Here is a 12,701-nt window from a genome sequence, read left to right as displayed (position 1 = left end):
TTGACCTCGGGGTCGTGCAGCTGGTTGACCTTTAAGCGTGGGGACGCTACTTTAATGGGGTTAATGACTTGGACAGCTGTGAGAACCTGACCTCTGTGTCAGGAAACACCGGATGTTGGTAAGATTGATGGGTGTGTTAACCGTCGGGGGTCCTTTGATGCACAGGAAACAGATGGTATGGAAGTCGTTAATGACCCCTAGAGTGGTGTCGAATGATGGGGTGCTTATTTAACTGTGACAGCTGTTTGATGAACAGGAAACAGATGGTGTGGAAGTCATTAAGATGGCAAGATGGATTTGACAGGTGTGGGCTGATTAAGGAGAACCAGTCAACGGGGAGTGGAAAATTCCAGAGGAAAAACCCCAGGGATTTTACCAGATGTCGGGGAAAGGTTTGAAACGTGTCCATATAAGGTGTTGGCCATGAGTCATTTCAGAATGTGTTCAGACACGTCTTGAGTGGGGGTCTCTGTATACTGAGAACCAGTCAACGGGTTGTGGAAAATTCCAGAGGAAAAACCCCCAAGGTTTTGCCAGATGTCGGGGAAAGATTTGAAACGTGCCCATATACGACGTTGGCCATGAGTCACCCCAGAGAGCGTGTTCAGACACGTCTTGACTTCGAAATAGCATGGGGACGCTCTTCTGCTCGTTGCGAGCACAATTTCTTACAAAGTGTCAATAAACACCGGATGTTGGTCAGATTGATGGGCGTGTTAACCGTAGGGGGTCCTTTGAGGTTGCATAGTACCAAAGAAGTAAAAGCAGCTGTGGGTATGATTGGTAGTAATATGTGACATTGATTATTTGTGCAAATACTATTATCCATTGATAATAAATAAATACACTTTTATTTGTTATACAGTTGTTATGCAGTATATACCAGAGGTTGAAACTAATGCGGGGTACCCCCAAAAATGGAACTGCAATTTTCAGCAAAAATGACGGTTGCTATTAAAAACATAAATTAAATCTCTTAAATGATACATGACCCCCCATTTTCTTGCAGCTAGATTAGATGTGAGGTGCCACACTTTCTATTGCTGTACTTCCTGGGTGTGTTGAAACACTGCTTATATCAGTTTTATTAGTAAACGTTAACATTATCCGCAATAGGAATTGATTTGGTCTAATGGAACCTTGATGTACAGGAAACAGATGGTGCGGAAGTCGTTAATGACCCCTAGAGTGGTGTCGAATGACAGGGTGCTTATTTAACTGTGACATCTGTTCATTTTGGCCATGAGTCATCCCAGAACGTGTTCAGACACGTCTTGACCTCGAGATAGCGTGGGGGTCTGACGTCACAAGAAATGCCCGAATCATTGCTGTAGTCGGTGGTTAAGACTGGGGTAGATACCGGGGTTCGTATCCAGGTATCAACTGGTCATCACCCAGCCTTTTCACTAGCCACAGATGGCTGACGCGTGTCCAGGACAGCGTGCTTGAACCATAATTGAAATATGAGCATGGAAATAAGTTGAAATAAATACAAATAGTAAGCTTTGTTTTAAAAGTTTTAAAAGTTTAACGACACCACTAGAGCACATTGATTTATTAATCATTGGCTATTGGATGTCAAACATATGTGATATTTTTGAAACATAAAGACGAAACCCGATACATTATAGTATCAAGGGGTCCTACACCAGCCCGCAGACAGGATAGCACATACCACACAACCCCCACTGTCTTAGATATCCACAGATAGCTGGTGTGTGTGTGCGGGCGTGCTTAAACCTTAACGGGATAGAGTATTTCGTATTGCCAGACATTCGTAGAGGATGGCCCCCGAGACTTCATAACAAGATTAGCCAATGAGAAGGTTGCTAGTTTGTTTTGAAATATGACCGTCTTTCATATCTCGCAATGATCGACGATGGTAATTTCAAAAATAAAACAGACAAAGCATTAATATTACATATTTATCACTATAAAATAAATACTGAATGTATACTCAAACGATATATACCATTTAAAGAATAACAAACACGGGGGTGTTGGTAGTGGCATTTAACATAAGAGCAGATAATCTCTCTCACCCCTACATTATCCCCACTGTCTTAGCCACAGATAACTGGCGTGCGCGCTCGCGCGCGTTTAAACCTTAATGGGATAGAGGTACGGAAAAATAAATATAACCTCATATAGTTTGAAACTTTATTTCAACATTAATCACTTCCCACTGAGACAGATGTGTAGCTAGATCTCTTAAAATACAGAAATATCGTCTGCTATAGATACGTAATGAGAAACACACGCGGGTCACTTCCAAGTATTACTTTCTTACTACGCTGTGGCTGAAATATGATACCCCTGAAGCTACAAGCAAATGCTTTATTTAACGACGCACACCGAAGCTTACAAAGTCGAGTTTAATTTCCCGGGTTATTTTTAGCGAAGCAGCCGATATTTTTCAAAGACAGAAAGAAATACAGTGGAAAAAGCAGATACACTTATTCGGTGGCCAGTAGAGGGAAGAAAGGAATGTGCGTAACAACCCAGCCCATTACAAACATTAATAAAGGAATGTATAGACGGCTTAATTGTTACGGAAAGAAAGGAATGTGTGTGTGTGTGTGTGTGTGTGTGTGTGTGTGTGAAACACCCCAGCCCATTGCTTTGAAGAAAGAACGTGTGACTACAACTCAACGTTCCAACGCAACCTATGATCTTTTAACTGCATTTGAAACACGAGTATTTCCCTAGAGTACAAGCCTTTATAGACAACCAGTGTATTATGTCTGGTATGTCACAGACTATATTTTACCAAATGGGTAAATACAGTGATCGATCTAGGATCGATCCCCGTCGGTGGTCCAATAGGCTATAGCCAACCAGTGCATTATGCCAAGGGCCTTGGTATGTGCTGTCCTGTACACACATCCCTTACTACTATAATGTAGCGGTAGAGACTGACATTCAATCACAAAACTAGCCATGGAGTAAAACACACACACAAAAAAACCGCAATGGTTTGGTTTTTTCCATTTTATTTCTAAATGACAAATCACAAACTACACATATATAAAATGGACACACATTGGGTTACATCGAGAGGCCTTAAGGGCGACAACTACACATATATATAAAATGGACACACACTGGGTTACATCGAGAGGCCCTAAGGGTGACAACTACATACAGTGGAATCTCATTAGCTCGAACACTGTCGGTGCATCAAAGTCTGTTCGACCCATCGGGTAGTTCGAACCATGCATTCGGCCGTTGTCAGGTGCTTCTGTAACACAAAAATCATTCGGACAACCTCGCATGTTATATATGTTATATATATATATATATATATATATATATATAAAATGGACACACATTGGGTTACATCGAGAGGCCCTAAAGGGTGACATGTGAATAATATGAGTGTTCATTTCTCTTCATCTTCGTCCTCATCATCAGTATCATCACCATCGGTATCATCGCCGTCTAGTTCGTCCAAATATTCGCCGATCCACGAACGATACTGATTTAATTTAGAATGGATCTGAGGTCTCAGATCTCTTTTCGGATTCACAGACTGTAGAATTTTTCTCGTATTGGGGCCTTTATCAAAGTAATGCATATAAGCCAGGAAGCGAGAGTACGTGTCTTTAAATAACTTCCATTGTAAAGTCTTCATGTTTCTTTCGATGGCATCTTGGGACATGTTTTTTTCTTCATAGCGTTTCCTCTTGCTTTCGAGATAATCACGATTGATGTCGAATTCACGCTCGATCATCAGACGTATGCCTTCGTTTTCCAGATCGGACAATGGCTCCTCTTCTTCATTTCCCTCCTTGCATGTTTTAAATCGTAGATGTCGCTGCAAGTCACTCCCGTCTTTAAAAACCAGACCACACGTATCGCAAGACTGCATCCTCTTGACTTTTTTCAGATAGGGCTCTACCTCATCTTCTTCTTCGTCATCACTTTCGTAGGCGGGTATGCCTGGTAGTTTTCTTTTGAATGCGTTCCTTTGCATGATTTGCACGTAGAGCTCTTTCTCCGACGGTGGTTGAAACTCTTCTGAGACATTCGTCGTTACGTTCGTGCTTTTATACCATTCGGACGGCCCCGTCTCTAAACCATTAGGTCGAAGGCGCCAATGTTTGGGCGTGGTCGGTTTCAAGTCCACCAAGAGATGTCCGTAGGGCCTGTGGGTAGCTTCCTCAAACCATTGCATGAAATGACGAGTATTTCCAGGATACATCTGCTGTGCCAAGGTTAGGACTTGCTGCTTGTCGATGGGGTTGTTGAACAGTGCCAGGTAATGACAGTTTCTTCTCTGTGTCAGGTCTTTGCTGCTATAGAGGTTCTGGTTGATAGCAATCACCGAGAGGTTTCTGTGATGACTTCCTTCCGTGAACAGATCGGTGATACGAGAGTCTTTTCCAGCTGTAGACATCAGGTCATCCAACACGATGAAATTTCTGACTCTGGGATCCAAATAACGATCATTTTCCAAATTCTCGGGTATGCCTTGAACAAATTTTACTCGAGCAACCATTTTGATCGTATCATAGAGAGGTTGCCATCGTTTGTAGAGCCAGATGATGTGCTGGGGAGGCGGGTGGATTTTACCATCCCGTAGCAGTTTGTACAACAAAAATGTTTTTCCACATGACGTGGGTCCCGACACGATCATGGTGAACGGATGTAACAATCTTAAGGGCTGCTGCTGCTGCGGCTTATTTTCAGATTCCAAGAGTCCATCTTTATTACGTACGTGCCGAGTTAGGTCGTGGGTCCAAACATATTTTTTTCTCGCAAATGTGACACTGGTTCATGATGTTGACTGTTGAAGTGTTCGATGTGAACTGGCGATGTTGAAACTGCCATGCCCCCCCTTTTATAGTCTTCTCAGAAATGTTTGTGCCGTTTTTGCCCAGTCTGCTCTCGTCGTTTCTGTTCCACGCCGCTCTGTTCTTGTTTCCGTTTCTGCTCGGCCGTGGCTTGTTCTACCACCTGTTGCGTTGGGGAGACCATGACGACTTTAGGTGTCGGGGGCTTGTTCTGCTCCTCTTTTTCTTTTTTCCAAGTGGGATCGTAGAGTTCTAAACATCGATCCACGCTGTACATCATTTGACTTTTCCCACCACGCTGCACTGGAAAATGAGGTTGAAGTTTGCCTTGGGCTTGCAACTTGTAAAAGCGGGTCCACTTGTCCGCGTCGGGAACGTACAACTTGTACTGGTCTGACATGTTGTGCCTCTGAAGGTTCTATCTCAAATGACGATGTTACCCATTGCCCTTTTATTTATACTCTCTATAATTTCGCGTATGCGCACAAAGATTAAATTTTGTGTGATAGGTATGGTCCATGCCCCCCCCCCACCCCAAAGAATAATTCGTGCACAGCTCAGGGCCCACTCTCGGCAGAACATTTGCAAACCAAGACATCGTCACCGCTGCTGCTACAACTGCTGTTACTACTGCTGTCCATTCTCGAATATCCCAATGCCATCTCTGGAGCGCACATCTTCTCTCTACAACGGTCAACTGACGAATGATGAACAGCTCTAAATCTAAGGTTTAAATGCACAATGTCTGAGCATGTCTAAACACGTCCTGTGGGTTTTCCCGTGACATCACGGAACATGTCTGGACACATCTAATATCTCCGATTGCATTCCGAACACTATGGCACCCGTCAGATTTTGATGATCTTCTCGTAAGTGGCACGGTATGACGTCTCATAGTTCAGGCACAAAGTCGTAGATAGTGTCAAAACATTTCTGGAGCTCTTTCCACTGTTCGACGGGAAGGTTTTAGTTCTTGATCACAATACCACCACTGACGAATATCCACACCTTTGTAAATGGTCTCGACGTAGACGTTCCCACCAATATGCTGCGGTACACTCGATGCTCGTTTGAAGGTGGCCAGTTCTAACCACTGTTTCATCGTCAGGGAAATGCCTTTCTTGGTGGGAAAAAGTTTTTCACGGTCCTCGTCGAACTGACGAACGTGAATGGCAATGTCCCTCTTCCACAGTTTAGCCATGACGTAGATGTTACCGCCAAGGTCTAGTTTGCATCTCGTTTCGTTTTCTTCCTTTTTGACAATGCCCTCTCTAGTGCTTCTGTTATATCCCGATGCCATTTTCTTCTTTCCATGTACAGCGCAATCAGACACAGGAACGTGAATATCATCAACGGTATACGTCGTCTCTCTAGCAGTGTCGCTGAGCGAATGGCAAGCGTCCTGAATATGGGTTTTTTATAGGCCCCCACGGTAGCGTCCCCACGCTATCTGGAAGTCAAGACGTGTCTGAACACGCTCTCTGGGGTGACTCATGGCCAACGTCATACATGGGCACGTTTCAAACCTTCCCCCGACATCTGGCAAAACCTTGGGGATTTTCCTCTTTAATTTTCCACTCCCCCGTTGACTGTTTCTCATTATGCAGAGACCCCCACTCAAGACGTGTCTGAACACGTTCTGAAATGACTCATGGCCAACGCCGTATATCGACAAGTTTCAAACCTTTCCCGACATCTGGTAAAACCCCTGGGGTTTTTCCTCTGGAATTTTCCACTCCCCGTTGACTGGTTCTCCTTAATCAGCCCACACCTGTCAAATCCATCTTGCCATCTTAACGACTTCCACACCATCTGTTTCCTGTACATCAAACGGCTGTCACAGTTAAATAAACACCCCATCATTCGACACCACTCTAGGGGTCATTAACGACTTCCGCACCATCTGTTTCCTGTGCATCAAAGGACCCCTGACGGTTAACACACCCATCAATCTTACCAACATCCGGTGTTTCCTGACACAGAGGTCAGGTTCCCACAGCTGTCCAAGTCATTAACCCCATTAAAGTAGCGTCCCCACGCTTAAAGGTCAGCCAGCTGCACGACCCCGAGGTCAATGCACTGAACGTGACGTCATTAGGCCACGCCCCCACGCTTAGAGGTCAGCCAATCAGAAGAGGCCACGTCCCTTAGAGGTTAACCAATCAGAGTGCAGGACAGGTCACGTGACCTAGCTCATTTGCATACATGAGGCTCAACAGACCCCCCTACTACTTACACAGAGATATCATCAAACTAACCTTATAAATAATCTTCAATTATGTTTTTTTGTTTTACAAATGATAACAATAGGGAATAAATGTATTATTTATTTAACAGTTCCTCAGCACATTTTACAATATGCTATTTGGTGTCAGATATATGGCTATGTTGACATACAGGGCTAGCTCTGGGTGAGCAGAACATTTCGTTTAAACAATATTTATTTGCCAAAACAACATACTGGGATTGGTCAACAGGCTAAGCCTATATTAAGACCTCTCCCTACAATTTACATGCGGATACATGTTTAGATACCACAGACTATAGTAGATTTAAAGGAGGAAGAAAAGAAGAGGGGATAGAGTGAAAGGTGTAGGTATAGCAAATAGAAAACCAAATATTTTTCTTTGGTTTTGGGAATTTCTAGCCAAAACATTAGTGTAAACTTTAGCAGAAATGTTTAGTAGCAGTTATGTATTTTAAAGTAGTTTTAATAATTTTTTCATTTTCTTTTTCACTAAATTCTGAATTTCCCAATAGAATCTTCTTATAATTTAGATGTAAATAGTTTGACATGAAATTGTTTCTTTGTTCATTGTATAGGGGACAGTGGAGAATAAAATAATTTGTATCTTCTATTGGATGGCCACAAGAACAAGACGGACCATCTGAGATATAACGAAAAAATTTATGACTATTAAGTTCACTGATGTCTAGACGAAGTTTACAGTGGAGTATCTGCTCAAGTCTAGAACCCAGATAAAAATATCTAGGAACAGCTTTGTAGAGTAGAACATTTCACCAAATTATCTATTTAACTTCAAAAATTGTTGAAATCAAACAAAATATCAATCATTATATGAAATTATTTCACCAAATTAAAATTAAATTTGCCAACTATTTTTTAAAATTTGAAATTGAAGAATTTGGTGAGTGGCAGAGATAACCAAAAAGCAGCAAGGGATCATTTATAAAAAAAAGCTTTACACTAGACAGACGTGTACAAGACGTACCTCTGCATGCTGGCCTGCTTTACAGTCGTAGTAACACTGACATACAGCTGTGTAGAGAGTCGAACGCCACGGGATGTACTTCACTCCCATCAGAGGAACGGACGTTTCCATACACATACACGCCCACAGAAGAAACTCGAGGACCTTGGAGTTAAAAACATGACAAGTGTTTATAATAATTAACATAACATAAATAATAATCATGAAAATTATAAATAAATATTAATTAATGAAGGTAACATTCTAAACTTATTACAAAATGTTTAGAAAAATGTATATAATTTAAATATATATTGTAAATTAAATTAACACCCTGTACTAGTAATAATAATAATAACAACAAAAACAAATAATTATTTTCTTTTAGATATTGCATATCATTATTATTTCACAGAAATAAACAATTTAGACATTAAAATATCACAGTACATATTACTGTTAGTTATATTTTGAGACATATTATTCAGGACAAATATAGAAATAAAAATGTATTATTCAATGTCACGATTTGAAACATTGCTGAAGGAACAAAACTTCAATTGGCTAAATGACATAACTGTTCTAATAGTAAATGCCTCACCTTGGCTGAATGTCCGAGTAACATGATGTGTCTTGACATATTATAGATGTGAATTGTCCCTAAAAATAAGATACATGAAAACAGATGAATGTTGTGCAAAACATAAACACGTAACCTATAAAAAGAAGCTTGAATGGAATGACACACAGCACATTGCAAAATGTCTTAGCTGTCGTCTCATAAAAAGTAAACCAGGACCTAATCTAGAATTGAGAAAGTAGAAGTGATTTCTCCCCTTCCCAGAAGAAAGTTTGATAAAACAATAGATGAAGTGAACATTTATCAGTACATTTTGTTAACATTTTGCCACGTTCCCTGTTCATTCAGAAAAATATCTGAATTATACACTCTGTTCTAATTGTAATATTTGAATATAAAATACTACTTCCGGTAATAAAATTTAAACAAAACAATTGTATATTTCAACAAAAAGTGATATTATAAAGTACATGTACACATGCGTCAATGTACCACCTGGTGCCACGGTAAAAATAAGGAACAACATACGGCAATAAGGTGCTAAGTGAGCTGGCGACTTGAGCTTTCTTTTGGCCAAAAAAACGTTCATTTTGCCTGCAAGATTAGGGCCTGAAGTAAACTACATTATTGCAATTCCAGGCCTCTCAAATGGAAAATTTTTGTCACCTGTTTATGGGTTACACCAAAATAAATTCATGTAAGGCCTTTCCTTTTTCCACAACTCATTAGGTCTTTTGTTAATGTAAAAAAGGTTATGCAAAATTAGAATTGTGTCAACGATGCATAAACAAAATTATTGCTCTTGTAATTTTCAAAATCCTGAATCCAAATCCACAAGTGCGATGTGAGACACAATGGTGATGACATGAGTTTGTGTAACGAATCCTCACCGTTATACACGAGCCAGCAAGATACGATGGTGATGACATGAGTTTGTGTAACGAGTCTTCACCATCATATACGAGCTATGTAGATACGATGGTGATGACATAAGTTTGTGTAACGAGTCTTCACTGTTATACACGAGCCAGCGAGATACGATGGTAATGACATGAGTTTGTGTAATGAGTCTTCAGTTATACACGAGCCAGCGAGATACGATGGTGATGACATGAGTTTGTGTAACGAGTCCACACATTATACACGAGCTAGCAAGATACGATGGTGATGACATGAGTTTGTGTAATGAGTCTTCACCATCATATACAAGCTAGCGAGATACAATGGTGATGACATGAGTTTGTGTAACGAGTCTTCACTGTAATACATGAGCCAGTAAGATACGATGGTGTTGACATGAGTTTGTGTAACGAATCTTCACCGTTATACACGAGCCAGCGAGGTGAGTTTGTGTAACGAGTCTTCACTGTAATACATGAGCCAGCAAGATACGATGGTGATGACATGAGTTTGTGTAACGAATCTTCACCGTTATACACGAGCCAGCGAGATACGATGGTGATGACATGAGTTTGTGTAACGAGTCTTCACTGTTATACACGAGCCAGCGAGATACGATGGTGATGACATGAGTTTGTGTAATGAGTCTTCACTGTTATACACAAGCCAGCGAGATACGATGGTAATGACATGAGTTTGTGTAATGAGTCCTCACCGTTATACACGAGCCAGCGAGATACGATGGTGATGACATGAGTTTGTTTAACGAGTCCTCACCGTTATACACAAGCCAGCAGAGTGATTCCTTGGGCAGGATGACCTGCATGACGAGTCTGAGGAATGCAAGGATGTCGACACACCGGTCAACCGACTGCTTGTTCTGCAGCTTTGGGTCACTCATCTTCACCATCCGGTAACTGCTGATACTCTTACCCATCAACGCACGGAACTGAAAGTTACAGTGTTAATATCTCAATACAGTTTTCACTTTTATCATACATATTTAGTGTGTGTGTCTATGTGTGTGTGTGTGTGTATGTGTCTATGTGTGTGCATGTGTGTTTGTGTCTGTCTGTGTGTATATGTGTGTTTGTTTATATTTTTCAGCAAAACAATTACACAGTAGGATTTGAGGGGGTGGGAGTATTTCTGAGAAAAAATTTAAACTTTCAATAGTAAAAGTTGAAATGGTGCTTTTTCAACAATAATTCTCATAATGAGGATACAGTTTTGGGGAAAAAGCAGATCTTCAGTAGGAACAATTAATCATTGTTTCAAATATTTGTGGGTTTTTCAACATTTTTCCGAAAGAGATGCACTTTTCACACCCCTCCCAGGTATGGAGGTGAAACAAACATATACAGTAATTGTACATTTAGGCTCTCGAAAATGTAGACATAAAAATATTAAACTCGGCCTACTGTAAGTCCAATGTTATCTGCACTAAGTCCATTCGGAAAGAAAATTTTTCTGAACACATTGACATCTGTTAGTTCATGCACGTTGATGTCACCAAAGAACTGCAAATAACGATCATAACACTGCCACAGAGCCAACTGGTATTCCTGCAAAATAAAAACAGCAGTCAGTAACTTTACATATGTGTATGTCCATTTAATTAGAGCAGTTAATTACATGATGAAATATTTTTGAATAATAAGTAAAATAAATCATGGACTATTAAGTACTGATGCTCACAGAAAAGAAAATATAACAAAAGAAATATATCCTACACCTATTTAGCAATGGATGAATTATTTAGTTTAACTGATGTCCACTTAGTAATAATCTGTGTAATAGTTCAGAGCTGAATTAATGCACTTTTTGCTTGTTTGGGGGAGATTTTAGATAGTTTTTATCTCTGGACAAAAAACAAAGAAAACAAACATTGAAAATATATGTGCTAACATAATTTTACTGATTTCATTTGATGTAAGTATAATACTTAAAATAAAGTTATGTCCAATTATATCACTTTCAAATATTCCAGATATGCAAACTTTACTCATGTAACTTGTTAAATAATAATAATAGGAATTAAACAAAATAATAAATCAAACCTTAATAGTAATCAGGAAATCTCCAACCTCAAGAAGTTTCTCCTGATAATATACTTTTGGAAGTCGTGGTTCAAATTTGTTCCACAAATCAAACAGTGTGTTGTAGCTGAAAAATGAAAATCAGATATATATTTAGTATACATGTACATAATCATGTAGTCGAAAAGAAAATTATAATGTGAAAATATCCTATTGTTAACCTTTGTATGCGACATGTAAGTTTAATGTCATGACTGGACTTGAGAATAATCACACTAAAGCTCTGTTGCATCAGATTTAGAATTTTATTTTATTTTATACAGTAGCTGGTTACCATTTGGTTGTCAACGATTGCTGAAGTATTATACACAGCCCCCTCTAGCCCTCCCCTACAACATATCAATAAGGGGAGGGATAGTGGTGACGTGAGCTAGAAAATGGTGTTCCCTGTGCCTGAGCTTGTGGGAAGGACTATAGAGTGCTATCCGGTGTATCGGCGCACCTAAGCATTCAAAAACCATTTTCTATGTGAACACTGTGAAATACTTAATAAAATGTGTCTCTCACCAATGAAGAAGTGCATAATCTGAAGTAAACTACAAATTGTTTTATGCCTGTAGTAATTAAACATTTAAAATTGTGCATAAATGTAGACAACCCCTCGTATCCAAAACGAGTTGCATGTCAGGTGATTCGGCGCAGTCGATGTGGATCGGTGACTTCGCTATTTATAGACCATGCATGACCTCACTTTGTAGCCCATAAATGCTACACTATACGTGGATCTTATTTCGCTTTTATTTTTTGTAACAATGTGACAATTGTGAACTGGAATGACTGTCAATTAAGGTGAAAAACCTTCGTTTTGTTTCCATTTGTCTGTTTTCCTTTTCACTTTAAATAAAAATAACCAAAATAAAAATTTATACTGTTTACTATAATTTAAAAAATGCAGGAAAGGTGTTTTTAGACTGGTTTTAACATTCTTAATATCAATAAGGCTGACTTATTTCATGTTTATATACATGAAAGCAGGTGAATGATTTATTTTGAAATTATGATATAATAATTTATAATTCTAATAATTTTTAATTGCACCCTTAACAATAAATATGTTGATATTTGCTTAACCATTAACAAAGGAATCGAACTTTAATTCATTAAAAATAACACC

At 39.5% G+C, this 12,701-nt stretch overlaps 1 protein-coding gene across 1 annotated transcript in view; it reads right to left on the bottom strand.

Moving 5' to 3' along the window:
- Positions 1-12,701, bottom strand: part of LOC121367270 (cilia- and flagella-associated protein 54-like) — a 117,994-nt gene that overhangs the window by 102,721 nt on the left and 2,572 nt on the right. The window contains exons 2-6 of the mRNA XM_041491384.1: positions 11,549-11,654; positions 10,910-11,053; positions 10,266-10,437; positions 8,610-8,668; positions 8,030-8,173 (exon numbers count right to left, since the gene is read on the bottom strand). Of these exons, the coding sequence (XP_041347318.1) occupies positions 8,030-8,173; positions 8,610-8,668; positions 10,266-10,437; positions 10,910-11,053; positions 11,549-11,654 (625 nt within the window). The remainder of the gene's footprint in view (positions 1-8,029; positions 8,174-8,609; positions 8,669-10,265; positions 10,438-10,909; positions 11,054-11,548; positions 11,655-12,701) is intronic.

The sequence above is a fragment of the Gigantopelta aegis genome, chromosome 3 (assembly GCF_016097555.1).
Source record: "Gigantopelta aegis isolate Gae_Host chromosome 3, Gae_host_genome, whole genome shotgun sequence".
NCBI lineage: Eukaryota > Metazoa > Mollusca > Gastropoda > Neomphalida > Peltospiridae > Gigantopelta > Gigantopelta aegis.
Note: the sequence above shows the minus strand (reverse complement) of the source record. Positions and strands in the feature narration are given on the sequence as shown.